Source organism: Cygnus olor, chromosome 6, assembly GCF_009769625.2.
Source record: "Cygnus olor isolate bCygOlo1 chromosome 6, bCygOlo1.pri.v2, whole genome shotgun sequence".
NCBI lineage: Eukaryota > Metazoa > Chordata > Aves > Anseriformes > Anatidae > Cygnus > Cygnus olor.
The window spans coordinates 39,735,446-39,759,595 of NC_049174.1; the positions used below are offsets into that span (position 1 = coordinate 39,735,446).

The window sequence follows — 24,150 nt, forward strand, 5'->3', positions numbered from 1 at the left end:
ATTTGAAGAAATGCAGCGTTTGCTACGAAGGAATGAAAATAGAAATTTCCTAAATTACTGAAAAACTATAAACCAAATGGCATCACTGTTGATCTTAAAATTATGTGGAACACATTGACAAAATGTCTTCAGGCTCTAAATGTCTTCAATAGCATGCCTTCTAAGAATAAGGTGTTTTACTTTTTAAGAGGATTTGGTGTCGCTTTAATGAAAGCAGTTAGGCTAGAGTATCGGTAACAGCAACATTGGCTACCCTTAGCAAAAATTGTAAGTTATTTTTTGTTATACAAAGAGCAGATGACAACAGTAAATAGTGAGAGGTGGTTCTTTCAGTTTTTCCTAGTAGAAGTAATTCAGTGGATTTAAGCACACTCTTATTTTTGAGCGATACCTTGGGAGGAGTTACGAAGAAAACTCGGCATGTTCCAGCAGTTGGCTCTTAGACATTTGTTCCAAAGATGCTGAGGTATGGCTGCCATTTGCATCACCTTGAGATGCATCCAGCTGACCACAACTGGCAGGAATCCAACAAAGTACCTATAAAACGAGTCCTCGAGCAGCAGCACTGAGACAGCGCTTACCTGTCCGGGACAGGGTGTTTGCAAACATCTGGTGGTGGTGCATCTTGTAATTATAAATTGACCGTATCGCCCTTAGGTTAGTTATGAGATCTTCAGCAGCTAACTTACTATGGAAAAGAATCCCAAATTAATTGGCTGTAGCTGTTCTGTTATTATAAAGCAACTTGTTTTATCGCAACATTTGGAAGAAACCCATGGTTTAACAGAAGGGTGAGCAAGGGGAATTATTTGTTTTCTGTTTTGCTTTGGAGCACCAGTGACTGATGCGAAGGACAATGGATGCAAAGCCATCTTAAGTGGATAATACAGAACCTTGCACAGGAGCCTTTGGTTACCTTGCCGTTTATCATACAACTACACCTTGAGTTTCCTGGTCACTTTCTGAACATGGTAGAAGCTCTAGTGTCAAGAAAACTTTCTCCAGAACAGGCATGTAAAGCTAAGCTTAGAGGCTTTTATCTTAGTTCTGGAGGACCTGAATCTTTGGCATTTAACTGAAAAAAAAAAAAAAAAAAAGGATTGAGATGCGGAATTTTTGCTTTTTTTGTCCTCTCTCTAGCTATTTCTCTTTAGAGTGATAAGGATTGTTGAAGTACCAGAACACATTCCAGCCCGTTTGGAATTGGGAATGCTTACTATTTCAAACCTAGCTATTTTCAGTCAGGCTAGCTTAATCAGTGAAAAATTCTTTGTCAACAATGACTGGTACTATAGTGAGAACTAATCTGGCTACGATACCTTTACGATTTTATGATAGCTGGTTTGCATGGAGGAACAGCAACCACTTCAGATGTCAAGAAAAAGATAACTGTGTAGGAAGTACAGGGTTTTAATGTCATTGCTTGGGGGGGAGATGTGTGCATGTGAGTTGAAGGGCCCTTAAGAAAAAGACCAAAAACCCTTCAAAACAACAAAATGTTGCTGCGTAGAAAAGCTATTGTACTGTGACCCTATCTTACCAAACTGAGGTACTGTTCTCCACAGATGATATATTTTTGAGCTGGTTAAGTCACTCCTCATTCCTTTCAAATCTAGACCCCCATAGATCTCTGCTTGTACCCTGAAATACTCCAGGACTCTGCACCATAGGTTACCTCTGTCTGAAGCCAGCTGGTTTTTCTAGATGCATAGCTAATCAGGAACTGGTTATTTCTCAGTCCTCTTCCTGCAAATACATTACACTGGCACTCAGAGTTCCTTTTGGACAGCTGAGAATTGAATAATAGCAAGGGGGTTCTTGCATCAGAATAACGATGAGGGGAAAATGGATGAGGAGCATGCAAATGCTACATTGAAGAGTGGTCCAAATTGTGCAATGCACTGAGCATAATATCCTTAGCTCGCTCTGACACTGAGAATTAGGAGTTGGGCAAAACGCTGCGTAACTCCTAGATTTTAGGCTTTACAAGCAATGATTAATTATTAATTGCTTGTTCTTTTTTTTGAAATTACACCTGTTTTCACATTACTTATTCTGCTGACTGGCTTCTCCAGATTGCTTTTGGTCTGGACAAACAGGTCGTGGAACTGTGAAGAGGCAAGCTTGCAGAACTTGAACAGTAAGACTTGCCACAGACAACTACTACGAGCTGTTGCTGTAGCTTGTGCTGCTGTGGGGTCAATCTACGCCCTGCAGCACCCTGAGGAAAACCTGTTTGTATCAGCTACCAGCTTAGGTACTGATGGCAAGAACAAATCGATGAAGGTTCAGAAAGTAACTGAGGAAGCCTTCTCGGTTCTAAGTCCCTTCTAAAATAAAAGAATAAATCCTGCTGCATGAAACGGGTCCTTCAGGGTTTCATTCGTACATGGATGGCACTCTTCTTCTAGGGTAGTGTTTCTGTTGAGCTGGATTTCTTGCTCTGTGCTGCCTAGAGCTGCAGCATCCCATAGGCCAGGCAGCCCCCCAGATCAAGCACCAGAGTGAAGGGGGATGTTTCCAGATCACTGCACTTCTGAAAGCCTTTGACCCTGGGCTAGAAGAGTTTTCTGGATGTGCTGTGTTCTGCTGTACTATAAAAGCAGCTACTGTAATGCAGCTTGTTGCTGTTCTTTGTCTTTTTTTCTATCTAGTGCTCTGCTCCCTTTGTGTATGAGACTGTACATTCTCTACCCTTCGTTAAAACGCAAAGTTTTGAGAGAGACCTCATAAGGTCACTTCATTCTTTCCCTGACACTGCTGCAGCATAAATGTTGATGCATTTGTTTAATGATTTGCCTGCCACTTCTGACAGATGGTTGTTTAGTCTTATACATCTGCTGTGATGGGGCATCTGCAACTTTTCTTGACATCTCGCTAAGCTGTTTTGCTGTTCTTCTCTGCAGTTTATTCTGGGCATTGTTTGCAGCGCTGAATTGGAGTTACTGTTTGTTTCTTCATCGGTGCTTTATCATATTACTGTTTCTGTTCACTTCGCGTAACTTTTCTTGTGATTGAAGACTGGTGGTGCTGTACTGTCTGAGCTGGGTTAGAATGAGAAGTTTGGAGAGGGGAGGTGGCACCTTCCAGGCCATTGATCCCATCTTTATAACTTTGCCCTTTTAGTTACAAACAGATTATTTGCACGGTGGTTCAAGATGCACAGGCAGAATCAGAAGGACCAAACTTTGCATAAACCATTTGTACTAAACATTTGGAATGCTGGCAACATAAATCAACAACAATATCTATTACAAATTCATCACTTTACCAGTATTATCTTTGATAGAACTGGTCCAAACATGTGGGTAAGTGAACCGTATCTCAGGAAGCTTAGCCCTTCTGTAAATTAATTATTCAGGACACACAGAACCTGGCCCCTTTAATGTATAGTAATTCTTTCTAGCCAGCATCCTGGACTTTAACTTCAGTGGCAATAATAAATAGGAAAAGTCTCAGGTGAAGCCAGTATTTTAAAGTAATTAATCATCTTCCCCTCACGGTCCCTCCGCCTCACTCTTGGTTTTCTTTAACGAGGAAATTTCAGTAATAAATCTTTAATGATATATGTTAAGAATCGTTCATTAGTTCTTGTCTGCTTATTTCTTTTTGATGATTCTATGTTGTATGTTGGGAAGTTAAAATGCATATGAAACTCTAAGTTATGGAAAACTAACTTAGCACAGTCTGAAAGACTGTTTCTTGGGTTTTGCATGTAGTCTGGTACAACTTCCAACGGGAATTGTTGATTAATAGTAGTGGGACTGTCAAACAAATACTTCAGTACGGCACCAGAATTACAGCATGATCACACACAAAAGGGTAAAGAGGGATTTGTCTGCTCCTAAATTGGGGGTGAAAGTACTAATTCTCAGTCTGAAAACATGCAGGGGGCGCAGGATGTTAAATGGTCCCTGCTGCTGGCAGTGCCCGTGGGGGAGAAAGGCGAGGGCTGTGCTGCCTGTGCCGCAGTCGGATGCTCCAGCTCAGCACAGAGGATGTATCTGTAAATAATTCTTGTTAGGCGTGAGCAGCCATCACGTCTATTCAATGTGACAGGGACAGATGTGACAGATCGGTTCTGACACGCTTCCACGCCACAAGTCCGTGGCTGGAGGTGACTCGTGTCCTTCCCCCGGTCCCGTCCCCGCTGCAGGACAGCACAACGACGCGCGGATGAACCTCGCCATCGCCCTCACTGCTGCCAGGTACGGCGCTGCCACCGCCAATTACGCTGAAGTGCTGCGCTTGCTCAAGACGACGGACCCGGGCAGCGGGAAGGAGCGCGTGTGCGGGGCACGCTGCAGGGACATCCTCACAGGTGTGTGTCTTGCACGCTGCTGGCGGAGGCGTGGGACCAAAGGCGGCGCGGTGCCCGGCTGGGTGCCGCGCGGTTCGGCGGGCGCTGCGCACCCTTGGTGCTGCGCAGCTGGTGAACACGACGGTGCTCTCCAGCAGACTTTATTGTGCTTTAGCTGAATAGGAAAGTGCACTTTAAGGGAGCGTGCTTCTCGTTAAAGAAACAGAAGTAATAAACCAAAGAGGAATGGGAAACGCTGTTGGTAAATATCAATGAACTGACAAAGGAGCCATCTTCCCAGAGTGCAGTGGCATAGCATTAGTGTCAATCATCTTTAACTTCTGTCAGATTTTTCACTCAAATCCTAGTGTTTTGGCAGGGTAGACTGAGCTTTACATCCAAACCCTTCTGTCAAGCAAAGATGATATTGTAAAATGCTGTGTTGTACAGTAATAATACCATTTACTGAGTCTATGGGTTGAGACTGAAATCTCTCGTCTGGGAGGCAGATTTCAGCTCAACTTCTACCCTATCTCCTACCCTGCCTTTGCAGATAAAACAGAATTTTACTGCAAAAGGTTTTCTTTCAAATCTGGTATTAAACAAAAACTTTTAATTTTCTAAAAAAAACAATTCCAGCTGTTCAGACAGACAATATACTTTACAGTAGGTTAGGTTCATAGGCAGATTAATAATACAGGGTGTCAGTGGGCAGGAAAACAAATGGTGTACATGATTGATGCTGTTTTCTTTCACAGGGCAGGAATTTGATGTCAAAGCCAAATGTGTTATCAATGCTACAGGACCTTTCACAGACTCTGTGCGCAAAATGGATGATCAAGAAGTACCAAACATCTGTCAGCCAAGTGCAGGCGTGCATATTGTGATGCCTGGTTATTACAGGTAACGATATTCAAAACCTAACCCATTTGTAACAATCTCTGCTGGTGTGTCTGTAATAAACAAGCTTGTGGAGACACAGTTGTGGTTTTTATGGTAGACTGGAATGCTTTTTTCTCCTTTCTTTTTTTCTTTAAGAGAAGATTCTGGTACTATGCCTATTAAAATACCAATTTTATCTAGTCAAAAAAGACTGAAGTCTTACAGTTTGTAGTTGAAGCTTACCAGGGCAGACCTGCTGCTGAAGCAGAAGGACATTTGGGCAGAGTATATGCCACAGACTCGTGAAAGGAGGCTTTTCTAATAATGGGTGAGTTGGTTGAGCGTACTGACTGCTTGTTTACCACCCCCCCTCAGAAAACAGAAGGTGTATAAAGCCTTCCAGAGAGGTTGCCACCTTCATGCAAAATTTTCTTTCCTATTTATTATCAGACTCTCTAGGCAATGTAATCTGTAAACAGTACATCTGCTGTTACACTCTGCCACCGGTATTAGTCTATATCGACTCCACTCATAGTAAATAAGAATGCAGCATGTATGCAGTATAGTGTGTAGTACAAAGTAACATTAAACTGTACACGGGTGCCTGCCCTCCCACAGATGTTTTGGTGAAAAGGACCTATATTCCTCCACTGACACTGTTACAGAAGAGGTTCCTGTGGCACTCAGTGCCACACAAGCCTTTTCAGTTGAAGCTCAAATAATACCTTTGGTTCCTGAAGTCGTTAGTATCCTATTGGAAACTTACACTTAGACTTGCACCAATTATGTTGATACAGTGCACTTAAAATGATGCCTTCCATATGATCATTGCCCTCCTCTGTGAATATCGAATTAGATTTCCAGTGTACAAAATATTGTTGCCTAAGCTGTACCAATAGGACACAACAATATACTATAAAATTGAGGCATTTTTGGCCGTGCATATAATTATTCTTGCAGTCTTTTTTGTCTTTGCACATGAAAACCAGGAAATGACCTGATGGTTGCTTTAAAGCACTAGCAGTGACAATAAACAGCTTGTAATCCTAGCTTCTTCAAATACTATGACAAGCACATGTACAATTATATGCTTTTAGTGTAGGGCCACAAAGTCAGTTTTTAAACTTTGAATCACTTTGTAGGTTCAAAGTCAAAGATTGCTTGGTATGCATGAGAGCTCTAATTTATGTATTTTGTAATTACCTGATAATTGTAATTAGTAATGTAGAGAATTCTTGTTCTCCTTGTTCCCCTGTGTATGGCAGCATGTGGGCATTACTTTTCTTGTAAAATAGTATCTGCCCACATAACTGCCTCCGCAGTACAGCTGATGAAACAAAACTGTACAGAACTTCCTTTAAGTGAGGTAGCTTAGTACAGTTCCTTGGATTAATACTAAATAGAAGATACTCAAGGTATTTAATCTCATTTGTATCACGTCTATATTCATGCTTGCCTTTGTCATAAATGTATTATAGAATTTTGTCCTGAACTTGCACAAATTATATAACAGTTTTTTATATCTAAACACAGGTAAGATTTTGTAAAATTAGTGCTAACATTAATGCATTAACCTCCTATGGGATTCCTGCTCATTTGATCTTTATCAATAGTCCCAGTATTCTTCTCATTGTTTTAGTGTACACATCTATTCTAGTAGCTGCAACAACTTTTTCACTCACTGTTTAAGTGTTTTATCTGCCAAAATGAAAGAGGATTCTGGCTACTTTTGTTTAGATTGGCACATGTAGGGCAGGAGGTCTATGTATGCAGTATTCCCTCTCACCCAACAAGTTTCAGGTATTTTCAGTCTTTCTTAAATTATCTGCTTCACATTTTAGGTTCCAAATAAATTTGTCTACTAAACTTTGGATCTACTTTATTGAAATTCACCTGTTTTCTATTTAATTAGATTTGTGGTGTCTTTGTCAAATACTTCCACTAGAAATCTTTCATGCTTCTGTTCTGCTCTTTTAAAATGCCATATTCTACCATCCAGAATTGCTTACTGACTTCAAGCTCAAAAGTTCAACTTTGTCCTTCATTTAAGTAGTTTTAACTAATCTAGTAGTCTCTTACATTCTTATACTGAAGTGTACTTTAATAATCTCTTCTCAAGATTTCTTCATTTGTCATGTACTCTGCATATTGTCCAATAAAACTGTTGTTCTTTTTGAAAATGAAGCTTATATAAAGTAGTCATGCTCCAAACTCCTTCAATTGTTTTAAATCAACTCTTTAACTATTACTATTGCTGTATCATTGTTCACAAAGGGCTGAGTATTTTGATGCTTGGTCTGCTGTAAGAGATGCTTCGGATCTGCCTGCATTACCTGCATTATACTCCTAGGCAGTGTCTATTTGCCACTATTGCGCTATATAAAGGTAGTGCTCTCTATTTCATCTTAGAGTTTACAGTCATAATATTAGTAATCTCAGCGCTCTTTAAAGAGTGCTAGAGAAATGTTACAGTAGGTGATGTTGTTATAGCTTGTACCACACGGTCGCATCAATTCCATAACTGTAAGAGTGTAAAAATGTGTAGTTTCAGAAGTATTCCTGGTATACAGCAGCATGATTGTGGAACAGGCAGTTTGTGGAATCTTTTTCTGGTGGCTCATCAGTTATTTATATAAGATGGAATACACGTAGCAAAGGGAGACTGAGAGATCTTACCAGGATAGCTGGTAGCCATTAGATCAGTAAATGAATTGGCGTATGAAAGACTGCTTCACCCTTTCTCATCGTTTGCTGTGTTACCCAATTGTAAATACTTCAGTCCATAGGTGTTATGGTGAAACTTATTTTTAAGTCTTTACTTGTTTCTCTTTCATGGTTCTTACTTAAATCATATTAAAAAAAATCATACTTTTGAAAATGTCTGAAGCTATCTGAATATTCTGATACTGTATATTAAACCTCTAGCTTCCTGTCTCTAAATCAATAGCTTTTTCATTTTAAAAAGTAATCATTTGTCTGACGTGATTTACCTTTCACAAATCTGTGTTGACTTCCCCTATTAAATTGTACTTTTCCAACTGTATGCCTAAGCTGTCTATAAATATCATCTAAAAAATGTTCTAATATACATGCTATATATGAAATTTTCAGCTTCTTCTAGCCTTTCCAGATATTGAAAACTTACCTTCAGTAATCAGTTTAGATTTCCTAAAAATGAAATATTCAATGATTCAGCTTGTAGCTCTCTTAAATAGGTAATTCATATCCAACTGGGTCTCTGTCTACCTTCAGCTTATTGTGTTAGTAGTTATTGAGTCCATTGAATTATTCCCCACTGGCAGTCCTTGTCACTTAGATATGCTTCCTATATCATCCTTCCACTATCAGGAGTAGGTGCAAAACCTGAAGATTGCTAAAACTGCAGATGTTTTTCCGAGGACTTCCAGCACCTGGAATCAAAATCAGCATCTTTCCTTTAAACAAAAACAAATAGAAAAAAGGGCAGCTTGAATATTCTCCTATATAGAAACTACTTTTGAAGCGTTCATAGATACCTTTTGTTTCCTGAAATATAAGCAGTGTTATATAAGTGATGAAGATGACTTTCTTCATACATGTGGATTTCTTGTTATACCAGAAAACATTGATACATAAGTTAATTTTCTGCACAAAGAACTGTTGTCTTTCATTTTACTGAACTGTTCTGTAGCATTGGTGCAAATGAGTGAAAAATCTCTGAATACTACCATCCAATTAGTCATTACGGAGGTGGTATCTTTTGCCTTTTTTCCACTCCAACCATGGTTCCTACTTCAGACTTCAGGAATGCTATAGTGAGAGCTAGAGCTGGAAGTATTTGGAATGTATTTCTTGCTCTGAATCCCTTGTGAGTCTCGGCTTCAGTTCCTGGTTGGTAAACTCAGAATGTAGAATCGTAAGTTTACTGTTTTAATGTACTTGTAATACTTATGACTTCTTTTTACTAATGTTGCCCTCCTACACCAACCTTCGTTGCAGATACAGGTTATAAAAATCGTTGGGGTTTTTGTATGTTTTGCCTTCTCCATAAATAGGTGACAAAAATTAATCAGTAAATTGGGTTACTAATATTTGGTCTTAAACTTTTCTTGTTGCATACTTAGACCCATTGAAACAGAGCCAGAGTTCTGTTCTTCTTCCATTTTAATGCATGCACTGTTTCAGCCTTAGCTTTCCTCTGTGGTGTTATATGTTGTTTCCTTTTTTTATTACTTATTTTAAAAGTAGTTATTCATTCCATAATATGAGTTTCAAGTGAATGCTGTTTTGAAGTTTCCAAATCCTTGTATTTGAAGGTGGAGTAGCAAGATTTTCAAGAATGATTGCATATGGGAGATGCCGAAGGACTGATTGCTCTAAGGATGTGGCCTGCTAATTGCCTTAGGAAATCAGATTCCAGTGATCACATTAAAGGGCCTTTATTTCTCACGTCTTCTGGGATTCTCTCTTAAAGTTGGGTCACAGTGACATACGTGATCTGATTTGCTTTTTTAATCTTTTGATCCAAGAGCAAAGATAATGTTCTAATACTTAAAGGTGTGCAAGAACAGATCTCTGGTGACGCCGGATTTGTTCTGAATCATGTCCCTTCTCTATTTCAGCCCTGATAACATGGGTCTGCTTGACCCAGCCACAAGTGACGGTAGAGTGATTTTCTTCCTGCCATGGGAGAAGATGACTATTGCGGGGACCACGGACAGCCCAACTGATGTTACGCCCCACCCCATACCAACAGAAGAAGATATAAACTTTATTTTGAATGAAGTGCGCAACTACCTTAGTGTTGATGTTGAAGGTAGGGCTTTGAGTTCTGGGTTTTCAGTGGGAGGGATGGATCTGCAGTATTTCAGTTTGAGTCAGTGCTGTCTGTCTAAAGCTTTGGTTCTTGTGCATCTAGCTGTGGTGGGACTTAAGTGTCATCTTGATCTGTTTCAGAGCTATCAATGAGGCTTTTCCAGATACACTTGCTCTTCTTGGACTATTTAAATAGAAAACAGTCTATCTGAACATTCAGATTTCACATACCTTTCATCTAACTGGCAGTAGCTGTCCAGCTGTGTAGTCAAGTCATTCTGGCCTTTTTGTGTGGCAGATGCAAAGTTCTGTTGATGTGGGTCAGTTCAGTCATACATCAATACGAGTGCATTGAATTAATATGCTTTTCTTGAAAGAAAAGTTGTTCTGACTTTGTCTTGTGTCTTTGTCTTTGTCTCCATTTTGTAGGCATCTTTTCTTAATTGCTCTTAATGACATGATAAATATCTAATAGTTTTTCAGTTGGAGGGGGAAGTATAATGGGCAGAAATGGGAATTTTTAAAAAATTCAGTTGGTGATGGTGGCTCACCTCAGTAGCTGAGCTGAGAGCATGTTCGTTGTAAGATGCTGGTTCATTTGGATGCAGAGTGCTTGTTTAAAGGTGAGAGGCTTCTTTACTTTGTAGTGAGACTTTCTATAACAGTTCTGTGAAAGCATTTGTGCTCCTGTATCCCTGCTGTAATAGCAGCACTGAAAAACACTTTTTTAGGAATACTGCAATATCTTAGATTTAGGAAATTTGCTATCCAGCAATTGGAAATGTTAGAGTACATGATTCCTGAAATGGATATTTGATGGCTCTGTACTTTACAAAATTCACAAAAACGGTCTTCAGGAAATGTACCTTTAGGTTTCTTAAGCAGAAGTAGGTGTAAGAGTGGTAGGCCAGACAGGTAGCTGGTAACATTAAGACTGAATAAGGCAGAAATTTTGCAAGATATTTTACAGAAGTGCATTATAAAGTGTTTATTTTTTTGAATGAAACCTACCTAGGTGCATGCTGTTTTTTCACATATGCAATTAGCAGTGTTTATAGATTGCCTGTTATTGAATTAACAACTGTGCTGGCCGTATCAACTCACTGCAGACCTGCCTTTTTGCTGCCAGAGACAGTGCCAGGGTTATCAACTTACACAGGCTTGGATGTGTTCCAACTGTTTAATTATAGTGTCATGCATGCTGCTTTTTCTAGTTTCATTAGTTTATAAATGTAATATGGTATCTTATTTCTGTGATTAACACTTCATTTTGGCAGGTTAAACATGCTGGCAGAGCACCATTGATTTCTGAAATCTATTTTGTGTTCTTTGGGGGATATTTTTACACCCTGTTACTGATTTTTTTATTTTTTATTATTTAATTATCAGTTATATGAAAGCTTCTTTCAAAAATGTTCTGGAGCTTCAATATAAAGTAAATTGTTCAATTTTTTACATTGTAAATTTGATAAGCAACAAAACTAATTCCATTAAATTATTGGTTCTATGCTTTTATTTTTATATATACGTATATTTTTTTAAAAAGTTACTTTCAGAGGCTAGATCATTTTCCTGAAACTGTTAAGTACTCTTTTTAACCACTTGTTGCCTTCAGGTTTTGTTCCTCCAAGTTCTCTGAGAAGTCAGGTTTGGCTTTAGGGATTGTAACGTGTAACTGGCAGGAAGCAGAGGGATATGATTGAGAAGGGCAGGCTGTAAATGGCCGTTTAGTCAGGTTGCTTGTGAAGAGTGAAGGTACATCTGAGACAATGTTAAGGTTGGGAAGGTAGGACTGGAAGAGGTGGCTGAGAGAGGACAGCAAGGGCTTCTAGATGGTTTGTGGCAAGTTAGCTGGGCCATTTGGGGTTGCTGTGCAGTAGCAAATGTCAAAGGTCTGGGTGAGGCAGAAGCTTAGGGGACGTGCTATAGCCTACCAGGTGCATATGTGCAATTGGACTTCTGACAGAGGCTCTGAATAAAAGATCACCTATCAAGAGGAAAATCTGGCAAAATAACTTATATGCTGTAGAAAAAGCTTTAAAGTCCTAAAAGCAAGTGTTATGCCCATGTGGAATGAACTTTATTTTGGTTTCTAAAATGCAACGTAAGGACTATGCTGTTAGCAAAAGCAAGGACAAGATGTGGTGATAAGGTGGGGTTAGACTGGGTTGGGTTTGGTATGGTGAGCTGATGGGAGAATCTGACAGTTGAATGTCTTGGCTGATCAGTTCCCAGAATTTCCCTGTTTGGGTGAATTTTTAATCAGCGTGAAAAATAAACCTCTCTCTGACTTTGATTAGAGTCTGATAATGGTGTTGATACAGATTGGTGCTGTCCTTAGGAAAGCAATACAAATCTGTTCATGACTGACTTTTGGCTGATCTTTCCTCTGGACAGTGAGAAGAGGAGACGTGTTGGCAGCGTGGAGTGGCATTCGTCCTCTGGTCACAGACCCCAACTCCAAAGACACTCAGTCGATATCCCGGAATCACGTTGTTACTGTTAGTGACAGTGGCCTTGTCACAATAGCAGGTACTTGAAGATCATTTCAAGTATGGCTTTGGGCTTCCCCACTGTATTTTATTCAAAATTCTGTTCCAGCAGGGTAATCCTTTGCATTCCTACAATTAGGTAGTGATCTATCTGTGGCAGTGTGACTCGCTTGTTAGAATGAGTCTGGTAAGAATAATGTGGTATGCAAATGTGTCGTACATTCCAACTTCATGGTTTCCTTTGCTTTCCCTAAATAAAGAAGCAAATGTGTGATTATAGGTGGGAAGTGGACAACCTACCGTGCCATGGCACAGGATACCATTGATGCTGCTATTCAGGCACATGATCTGAATGCAGGTTCCAGTAAGGACTATTGGGCTGCAGCTACAAGGGGCTGAGGACTGGAGTCCCACTCTCTACATTAGGTTGGTACAGGACTACGGGCTCGAAAGTGAGGTGAGTCCTTGTTATTGTTTATGCTCTGATACTTCTGTGTTAGAGGGTTTTGTCTTTTCACTAAACACAACACCTGCACAGTGTGTACTATGTGTCGTAGTGTGTACTGTGTGTCTTAAGTCTCTTAAAACCAATAAGAGCTTTTCATCTGCCTAGGACAAGGATAGTTTTTTAAAGCAATAAAAAAAATAAATAAAACCACCACACACATACAAAAACCCACCTACTAATTGCTCGTCTTTTCTCTTAAACTGTCAAACACCATTTTTCTTTCCCTTCCTCTTAATCTTCACTTTATTCTGCTTTAAACTATTATTACACACTAGTGTTTATCTTCCTTAAGCCCAATAAAATCTATACTTTACATGCGGTCAGATTGTAGCAAAAGTGTTGAAGTATTGCTAGTCATTTATATTGATACCTATGTAGTAGTATTAATGCTGGCTTTACCCATTGATTGCATGGGCTGTTTCCTCCCACATGATCAAAATCTAACACTCTTTGTTATTAGTGATGAGAGAATTGACAAGAAAAAATGCATATATTTGTGCTTTCAAAAGCATAATGAATTTTTCAACTCCACAGGTGGCTCAGCATCTAGCTTCTACGTATGGTGACAAGGCTTTTGAGGTAGCCAAAATAGCCCAAGTTACAGGAAAGAGATGGCCTATTGTTGGAAAACGCCTTGTGTCTGAATTTCCTTATATTGAAGCTGAGGTATGTAGGAAAAACTACCTAATACTCTGAGTGCTTTCTTGGGACACAAGCAGGTTCTCCTACAGGTCCATCTCACTCTGAAAGCACCTTCATAAGTCCTTTCCTTAAGGTCCAGATTTTGTTTTCATTTTCTTCACTTCCCCTGAGTATGCTTAATTTGATTTTATATATATATGATTAAATATATTAAATAGATTGCATATTACGTTATATATTTATATTTAATATATGCTCATCTGTGTTTTTTCCCCCTTGTCTTACTATTTTAGGTCATCTATGGTGTAAAAGAATATGCCCGCACTGCTGTGGATATGGTTTCCCGACGGACTCGCTTGGCCTTCCTGAATGTCCAGGCTGCTGAGGAAGCTCTACCAAGAATTGTAGATATAATGGGCAAAGAACTTAACTGGACTGAACAGAAAAAAAGGTACAAAGGGCCTTTTTCATCTAAAAGTCTTATTTTTTTCTTCAGTGGTTTCCATGTTGACAGTCTAAATTAGTTGAATAGAGAACTTCAATGATGCTTTCTTCCTGAGAGAATGATTCACTTGGTGTATTTCATTTTAAAGTCTTTATAAAAATAGCTGTGAAATGAATTGGTATTGGCCAAGGGGTGGAGAGAAAGTGAAGATCTGTATCCTGTTGTTTTTTCTAAAAATGAAACATCTTGGTGTTACAATCCTATTCATGTTGAAATACTGTGAGTGACACTTCTCAACAGGCCCATCTTAGAGAATTTTGCAATCCGTATCACTCCTTTTTGTCTGCTGTGTCTTTTGAAAAGTGATGATACTGAGTTTGCTACCGTTCTTTGGCCTAAATTATTTTGAGGCCACTGTTTGCTTCCTTTGCCCTAGTGTTTCAGTGCTTGAACATACTGTGGGACCAACTCATCTCATTTACTTGCCATGCTGATAACGTGGTTGTCTATTTGAGATAGCCTTTGTGTGCCTGCTCTGTAGTTAATGAGCTTAGTTCAGATGTCGTACCTTAAATGAAGGCACCTGATATGCATGCATTGAGTTGCACCCTACATCCCTACTTAGAATTCCACAAACCATCAAAATCTGTCTCCTGTTGGTTTGGGGCTGAAGGGTAACTTACTTGTTTATATTGAAGTATGTAAGATTAGGAGACCAGCTAAACTATACTAGACTTTCTTCAAGTCTCTACTAGATGAAGCAGCTTATATTCGTGTGCCTAGGAGTCTTTCACTGTTACTGCAGCCATTACTCAGTATGCTTACATTTGTTTGTAATCTGTGCTGTGGCTTTTTATGTTGATGCTTTGTGGCAGATGCTTGTATTGTTATCTTAAAACAGTGTTTGGTGTACCCATAGCTGTAGAAAAGAACCATGCTCTACAGTACTTCATATGTATGAGATATAATTATTTTTAAAACTGGCTACAGAAGGCCTTGCATGGAACTCTCAGGTAACAGATAAATTTTATTACCATGAAAACGGTTTAAAACAAAGAACATGCCTCATGTTGAGACTCGTGATTTTTGAAAGATAAGTGAAATATTGTGATATCAACTGTGTTAATGGCATTTTGTTGGCCTCATCTGCAAGTACCGTTCTTAATGAATTAAATAGGTACTCCATATGTGACTGAAGGCATGCTATGATCCTAAAAGCATTTACACAGTAATTAGAAGCCTTTATTAGGCTTGATACTTCTTGAAGACTAAAAGGTGACAAGATGAACTTCTTTAATACTTCTTAGCTACCATCTGCTTAATTGTTAGACCTTAGGTAAACTCTTGTTACGTGGAAAGAACAAATAAAGTACTAAGTTAAAAAAATAACTGTGTAGGAACTTATTATTCCTCAGATATAAAGACAGTTTTTTCCCTATTTGTCATAGGAAGAACTTGAAGCTGCTAAAAATTTCTGTATTATGAATGGGCTACAAAGTAAAATCAGATCAATGACAGACAGCTCTGAAATCACTCTAGTGCCTTCAGATATTGAAAGGTAAGTAAAATAAGAGTTCCCTAGGAACTCACTAGTTGCTAGGAGTTAATACCATTAAACATAGTTTTCCCCACTGATAATCCTTATCTTGCAGGTACAAGAAGCGATTCCATATGTTTGACAAGGACAAGAAAGGTTTTATTACTATACTGGATGTGCAGCGTGTCTTGGAGGTAAAGTTTCCTTGTGTTCTTTTGGTTTCCTTCTTAAGCCTCTTACTTATGTTGCAGTGTGGCATATGTCATACTGAGCAATGCAATTGACACTTCTGTGTTTTTTTGTTGACTAGAGCATCAGTGTGCAAATTGATGAAAAAACACTTCATGATATTCTAAATGAAGTAGACCTGAACAAAATGGACAGGTTGAGCTCATTGAGTTTTTGCAGGTAGGTATTTTTTTTGAAAAAAGTTGTAGGTTTAACAAACAAAGGCATAGGTATTTTTCCCCTCTGTTCTGAAGAGCTGGATTGGAGAGGAGGTAAGTGATGCTTGGGTAACATGGTAGTGTTGATGCCGTTTGCCAGATTGCAAGACAAAAGTGACACACAGCCATTTTCAGGCAACTTTAAAATCCTTGTATTTTATTCCTGTGCAGAAACAATTAGACCCAAAGAACAGGTCCAGTTTTCAAAAGTATACCACAATATAGATCTGATTTTTGTTTTTAATACAAAAATGATATTTAAGTACATTGAAAGTAAGACAGTTGTCTATCAGAAGGGATGTTTTGGTTATGCACACTGACGTTTAGCTAAGCCTGTTAGAGTGATTAAAGTATTCAAATAGCTTAGAAAATACTAAGATGTGTTTGTGGGTTAAAGTACATCCAGTCCATATTATTCCATTTCAGCTCCTGGATTGATAAAAAACAATACCTTCCTTTGTATGAAAGATATTACATTGACAACCTGTACATCTGCTTTTTGCAGGGATTTAAAATAAGAAAATTAAAGGTGCTACTGAAATGTTGGTTCATCCAGCTCCTCTAGCATATGCAGGATGCCAGTTTAGCTTTGTTTTTGTGGAGTTTTTCTTGGTGTGGTATTTCAAGTGACTGCATGTCTTTCCTACATGGTGGCAATGATGAATGCCGAACATGAGGATAAATTAATGCTGGGATTTTGGTCAATGTCAGCCCTTTCTTCACTGTGTCAAGTTAAACAACAAGATCAAGGCAAAGGAAATGGTAATTGTCTCTCTTGAGATGAGCGGTAGATAAGACGAGCATTGTTGAATCTAAATGCCGAAAATTTTCACAGGTTGTGTCCAGCATTAGAAAAAAAGACTGTTTATTTACTTAAATGCAGCAATTCAGCTAGGTAACTGAAATGTATTTTTAAAAAATGGAAAAATATATATATATATATTTTTAGAGAGAGAGAGAGAGATCCCAGAACCATCTTATTGTAAATATAAAGAAATCATAGCTGATTGTCTCCCTGTTGAGAAGGTATCCCTCTTATATCGCTGTGCATAAGAAAACTTACAATTAGGGTGGGGAAAAAACCTACACCATTGACTGTAATGACTGTTAAGCTATAATTTGGTTAGTTTTGGATACATGTGGTTAAGTCAAAGCAACCAGCAATTAATGTCTGCTGTGGATTTGTCTGTGGTGGCTTTGTTTTTTTGCTTTACTCTGATAACATGGTCTCATAGGGTTGCCTATCCAAAGTCGTCATACCTCTAAAATCCAAATGACAAGTCACTGTTTTTGTTGTAGTTTCAAAGTTACTTTTTTAAATTGTGCAATATTTGGCTACCGGCTTCTCTTTGAGAAGAAAATGTTCCTAAACATTTTATAGTGTAATCTATGTATTTAAAGTTGATGACTGGCGCCGCCAGTAAGGGTCACTTGTGCCCATGCGCTCCCTTCCTGCAGGGGTAGGGAGCACCACGCAGGGAGCTGCTGAGCGCAGGGGGTGAGCTAGGACGTGCGGTGGACAACGTTACAGGAGGTTGCCATGGAAGGAGCAAAATACCTAAATGTTTGTTTAATTTTTTAACGGGTCCTGTTAAGTCAGCTCCCAATACTTTTGTGTTTGCTCTCCGAAAACTTTCAGGTAATTACGTTGTACTGCCAGAATGCTTGTGGAAAGCAGTGTGCAATATTTGTGGACGTTCATATTAGAGTATAGGAACACGTTGTACCGGGGTGGCGCGTTGCTTTCCAAGTGGCGAGTAGAGCAATGCCAGTGGCTTCCTTTGCCCAGCTGCAGACTGCCAGCGTGTCTCGAATGCTGTCGTGGGGAACCGCTCTCAGCAGCCACCACTGCTTGAAGGGGTTCATAAACCGCAAAGCAGGCCGAATTGATCAGTGTCCGACATTAACAGGTCATTCCGATTTTACAATTTTAGCATGATTTTTCTTCTGCTCGCATCTGTTTATCTCTTTACCGTCGTTACCCACCTGTTTCCCCAGGCAGTGCATGCTGGGCATTCCCCCTGTGGCAGTGAGGCAGAGCTGTAGCAGGGGTGAGGGTGCACAGGGAGCTGTCTTACAGCACGATTGCTTTTCTGAAGGCATACCAAAATTTTTGGTTTTCCGGCCTGGCTGCATCTTCCCCTCCTGGGTAATCATTCCTGTTTTGACAGTGTTAATACCACTTTTACATAGGTCCAGGTGCAGATATAGTACTTTCCTATAGAAGGGAAGAAATATGAAAGTATTCCAAGCCCTCAACGGGAGTACGAAGTATGCATTTTGTAAAGTGCCAATTGCTTTCCGCAGTAGTCTTTGACAAGCTGACTGCATGTAATTTCAAGTCTAATGCTCACTTTATCCAGGGGGATAAAAAAAGAATTAACTAAAATCTTAGCACTAGTGTGTGTTCGGTAAGGTAGAGCTGAGTCCAGTTTCAAGGACTTAAAGGCAAATTAGTTTTAAAAGTCTATAAAATTTGGATTTTGAAAGAACTGTGCAAGTCAAGTACACTGTCTCTACAAAGAAGAGCATGTGAGTGAAAGGGTATAGTCCAGGGTCAGTAGCAGATCAGGAATTGTGTTCTTCTGTAAGTTTCCATCAGATTTAAAAAAACAAAAAAAAAAAAGTGGGGGGAAGAATCTGTGAAATAGTTGGGTTATCCTACTTTTTTAATGCCACTGAAAAAAAAAAATGGTGTTAATGGATACCTGCGCTATTACTTCGAATTGGATCACATCTGATTTTTCTGTTGCCACTCACACCTGGCCAAACCTGATTTACATTTTCCAGAAATACCAGCTGAGCTTTGAGGGGAGTCTTTGAAACTATGCAGCAGTTCTGCTTATATGTGGAAGAATCAGTTTTGTATCTACATTAACACTTGCCACTGGCTCTTGGACAAACTAATCAGCTCAGCCATGGTTTACACGGAGCTGTGCTGGTGCCCAAGGGGCAGGACAACCCGCAATGTTTGTACATCTCGTGCTGGAGGAGTTGGTAGCACGGATTGAGCTGTACCATCTGCCTCTGTTCTTTGTCGTGGCAAATAAGCTAACAGGGTTCTTTCCGTGTTTCTTTGCAGTCATGAGTGCCATTCATGAAGGGCCATGTGTCTGGAAGCCGGCGGCTGTCCTCATGAAGACTGCCGAAGAGAACTTGGGTCAGAGAGTGGTGATCCCAGTGGACCGCAGCGGTGGAGGGCTGTAGCTCGAACACAGCCTCTGCTCGCGGCCGCGGCTAACGGGTATGCGTGGCTGCATCTCTGCTGAAAACATTCCAGTGCTTTTGAGTGTCCTTGCTTGTTCAAGGTGACTGGTATTTGTCCGTTGGTGTAGCATTTACAAAAATACACTGGTGCACTTGTTTTACTAATGATTTTCTCTTCAGCTCTTAACACTCCAACATGTGGCCTCTTGGATTGGGTATGCTTTAGAACATAGAAGTTTATTAACAAGAACTTGGAATGCAGTCTAGAAAGATCTGGGTGCACACAAACACGTGCACATGCTGCCTTGTTCATTAACTTCTATATCACCTTTACCTTTAAAGAAAAAGTGAATCCTGCCTTTAAAGAAAGCATTACGTTGAGACTTGCAAATATGCTTTTAGTACTTAAAAGCTGCAGGGCTGTCCACTTCAGCAAAGATCAGTAGAGGGAAAGCTGATGTTCTGGCTTTGGGACAGTATCACAAAAGGAACAGAACAATTCAGTAAAGAACTGTCAGGATTATTTATACTACCTTCCATTGATGGTAGGTTTTGCTCTTTTTGAGTGTTTTGTTATTTCTGTGGTATCTATACTTAGCCAGACACAAGTGTCAGCGGTATGAAGCTGGAAAACTACAACACATCTCAGTTGATCATCCAAACTAATAATTCAGTTAACACTAGAGGATGGCTTTCCTTTCTCCCACCTTAATAAGAATAAGCTTCCTTTAATAAATAGCATTGTCTAGTAGGTGGCATTTTATGCTGTAAAGTGTTTTGTACTGTTTCCAGTTTGGGACAAACACTGGTCCTATGTAGAATATGGCAGTTTTGATAATGTAAGTCTTTATTTAAAAATTCAAAGTGAAACAGCAAAACTTGTTTTGCATTCCACTAAATTTTCTGCAAAAGTGAAAGGGCTATTTTTCAGCAGATTAATGTAAAGATTAAGAAAAATAAAAAAATTAGGACCACTCACTTGATCTGTTTTCAACAGCGTTGCAACTGGCTGTTTGCCTTTCTGCTAGGTTGACTAAATTCAAAATCAAATGGAAGATTCTTGCCTGATGTAGAACAAGGAAGGAAAAACACGAGTGGTTTATTGATCAACTTATTCTGTTATATTTGAGTATAAATACTAGTTCACAACTCAAAAACCTCAGTTCTAAGGGGTCAGAATTTCTGCTTATGTAAAATCTGATATTTGAACCGCTGTCACCACTTTTACTAATGAAAAACATCAGCACAATAACACAGCAAAGATTATTTCTGTATTTAAAAGGGAAAATGATTACCTAAATGAAATGGAGAGGCTGAGGAATATTAGTATAGTATAATAAGCACAGATGTTTGTGGCTGTAGAGGCAGAGTCCTTTTAATAAAATAATTTTTCAAAAAGTCAAGTGTTTTTGAAACCTTTAAAAAAAAAAAAGTGAGGGCAAGCCTCATATGAAATTCTGTAAATTAGTATATTTGTTTTAGTCCAAGCAATTGGTAAAATCTCTCCAGGTTTATTTCTGGAAATATTGGGTAAAATGCCTTTAACTGATTTTTTTTGCATGTTAAATTAAATTTAACTGAAATTTCAGCTGCCTGAAAATGCAGATATTGTTAAGGGGTTCTGACTTTTCTTGCTTTGAGTCCTGTACAAGTTAGGCACAGTCTATGTGAATGACAAGTTAGCACATTTGACAATATAAGAAACATTTTTATGAATGAAGGGGTTTGTTTCTGTGGTACTGTAAACTTTTTTGAAATATATTCTAGTTTATTCAAGTAAGTATGCTAATGTTTGGCAGAGCTTCACATTTCCAAACCCTTCTCAAATAAGAACACAAGATTTTACATACTGCAGACTTGGTTGGAAATGGATGTACAATACACAGGTTATTTTGGTTCAGTGAGCAAGAGCCAGGTAAGGAGGGAAGTGGGTTAGGATACTGTTGTTAATTTAAAAATAAATAAATAAAAAATTGTAATGAGACCTTTTCCAGGCCACATAAAGAAAAATATTTAATCTTCAACATCTCTTGTATTGTCTAAAGAAAACTCCTCTCCCACTCCTCCATAAATGGCACTGTTAAGAATTAATAATACGAGTTTCCCTGTGAAGCCAGGATTTTCTGCTTTGTACCCAAAGTATTTTGTTCTATTGTTTTAGTAATACTGCATACGGAATGTGACTTTGGGATTTTCTTGGCTATATGTGTGTCCTCTGATATGAATGTGCTTTGCATCTTGGCACTTTACTGTCATGGCTCTTTTGTATGGCACAGCAAGATCTTGTATGACTGTAATGAGAAGATTGTGCATTGCTTAAAACAACTGAATCTATATATGGAAAAAAACTAGAACTGTTTATTTCATCACTTCACGTTTGTTTTGGGAAAGCATTTTTGTTCATTGGCTTTTTTTTTTTTCCATTTGAATGTACTGCTGAAAGAGTTGTAGATGTCACTGTCGTGCATTGTTTGGATCCCAGGTGGAAAAATAGTGTTGTGACTTCTGAGGAGGGAGCTGGGTTTCTGGAAGGGGGTGTTCTGTTTATGCAATAAACTGCATGACGGGGGAGTGCGGGTACATGCGCGTGTGTATAAATGCACATACGCACACTGCATGTTTTACATGTGGCACTTCACGTATTTCGTTAAGTTATTGTTCTAGACTGAACTGTTAAATACTGTTTGAGGCTGGGTTGTCGTTTTTATAACTGTCTTGGTGTTTTACTGCCATTATTTATTACTTTTGATATACAGAATGAGCCGCATGCATTTATAGAGCAATAAGAGGATGTATTTAATGTGCCTTGTTTTTAACTGAGTAAGAACTGAAAGCATGAATCAATAAAACTGAATAAAATGGTCCGTTCACTGGCAGTTTACGGTAGTTACAGAAACAACTTCTGCTAGCCTTGAAAAAGTTTATTTTTAAAAGACAAACATTCAAATAGATGCCGCTTAGGAAACATGACATGATTGTTCGTGTTTTCCCATTTTAGCTCAGAATTTAGGACTTTGTAGTTTAAAAATGAAAATGAGGAGTTAATACAGCACTTTAGCATTCTCGGGATGTAGCAGCTGTGTGCGTTTGCTGATGACACGCAGGGTAAGGAATTCTGCACGGCCGTCTTGTACTAAAATTACAGCCAGCCAATTGTCTGGCATTTTTTTTCCTGCAACAAAATCCAAGCCAAGTGTTCCTTTGCACACTGATGAATTTTATCATAACTAAAATCAATAGAAATGAATGGAAGAGATTTCATAATCCATTTTGATCATTTCATGTGTCAAGTTAGTCCAGGGTTGCCATGTGTTGATAAATGTTCCAACAGAAAAAATGCTATATATTTTCATTGTCAGTAAATCAGTAAAGCTGTTATCAGTTTTAACACAAATTTTATAATCTCCATATTATTTTGTAGGTTTTAATTTATACTTCTAATAGGGATATTCCACAATTGCAATAGCTGTGCTGAATAGAGGGGTTTTGTATGTGCAGCCAGAATAGCTCCCCTCCATATCCCCCCCAGAAATAAACAGGGCTGATACCTCCAAAGCATAAAGATTATGAATTTTATCTAATCTAATATGTCAGAAAATGATGGCTGTAATCATCTTTGTCTCAAATATTTTGCAGCACTTGGGTCATGATCCTGAATTTTGCTACTCAACACCAAACGTGTACTGAAATGGAGCCTTTCTAGAGCAGTATTTTGGGAATGGGTTCCCTGTCTTTGCATCACTTCTTCATTCAGTGTTTAAAAATCCTGATTTATTGCAACTTATGTTCACTTGTGCACTGCATCCCGTTTTAGAAATACAATACAGAGTATCATAGCGACATTAATATTAAAGCGTTGATGCTTGAACTGGGTGTTTCCCGTGTCAAATATGAACTGATTGCATCTGTTGAGGAGAGAAAACAGTCTTCAGTAAGGATGACTCTTGGCTGCCAAGTGTTGTTTCTCCTCACTGAAAATGAGGGGCCTTCAGACTTGTGCTCTGCCTCCAGCTTGTTGTCCTTGTCCCCTTGTGCCCCCGCCCCCAGGTCTGCCCGCCTGCATCCTGGCGCAGCAGCACGGACCGCACAAAGCGAGTGCACGGCTGCTGGGGCTGGGAGATGAGACTTATGGCAGAATCAATACTTTTTTCACTCTGAAGAGGCCACTAATGCAGGCGTGTGCTGGATTAATCTTGCCTTTTTTTTTTTTTGCAAATGAAGGCAGAGATTAAATTTGGCTCCCCTGAGGAAGCCTTTAGCTTGCTGTTTTTTCACAACAGTCCTCTGCGAGGACTGTCATGTGTGTCAGATTACCCAGCTGAATATGAGCAGAGGGACTTTTTTCTTTTAAAAAAAAAATAAAATAAAATTTGGGGAATGTTTGACTGTTTCCGTGCATTTAACTGAACTTGATCCTAAGCAAATGCCAATGCCAGGCTCGGTGCTTTGTCTGCCTCCTGCAGCCCGCTGCAGCCGGAGGTGGTGAGCGTAACCTGATTACAGCTTCCCCGATTGCAGCAGGTCAGACGGGTTTTATTCCATGGCAAATGTGGCTTGTAGCACTGCACCAAGCACGCCCTGCTCTGGCAGGGCATCTCTGAGGAGCACCAAGGTCTGTGGTGGTGCTCAGCCCCAGTGCAAATACCGGAGATGGGGCAGCGCTGCAGCTGGATGTGTCATTAGTTCTTCTCCATAGGCTTTATTTAACTAAATAAGGCAAACTTGGCTCTGTCTTACCAAGATACCGTAATCTGTTTGTCCAACTGATGTAAATGTAATTAGGCTGATCAGTAAAACTGACACAAACTGAAGGGAGCCGCGGCGGTGTAACCCCATTCAAAGGTCCCTCGCACGGCGAGCACTCCTTCCTCCCAGCCTCGCGCCCTCCCCAGAGCAA

At 39.3% G+C, this 24,150-nt stretch overlaps 1 protein-coding gene across 1 annotated transcript in view; it reads left to right on the top strand.

Annotated features, from left to right (window-relative positions):
* Positions 1-19,253, top strand: part of GPD2 (glycerol-3-phosphate dehydrogenase 2) — a 56,469-nt gene extending 37,216 nt beyond the window's left edge. The window contains 13 exon segments of the mRNA XM_040562547.1: positions 4,157-4,321; positions 5,059-5,203; positions 9,784-9,977; positions 12,374-12,508; positions 12,749-12,828; positions 12,830-12,925; positions 13,511-13,642; positions 13,912-14,068; positions 15,510-15,621; positions 15,716-15,794; positions 15,911-15,971; positions 15,974-16,012; positions 19,129-19,253. Of these exon segments, the coding sequence (XP_040418481.1) occupies positions 4,157-4,321; positions 5,059-5,203; positions 9,784-9,977; positions 12,374-12,508; positions 12,749-12,828; positions 12,830-12,925; positions 13,511-13,642; positions 13,912-14,068; positions 15,510-15,621; positions 15,716-15,794; positions 15,911-15,971; positions 15,974-16,012; positions 19,129-19,253 (1,520 nt within the window).
* Positions 19,254-24,150: the final 4,897 nt, after the last annotated feature.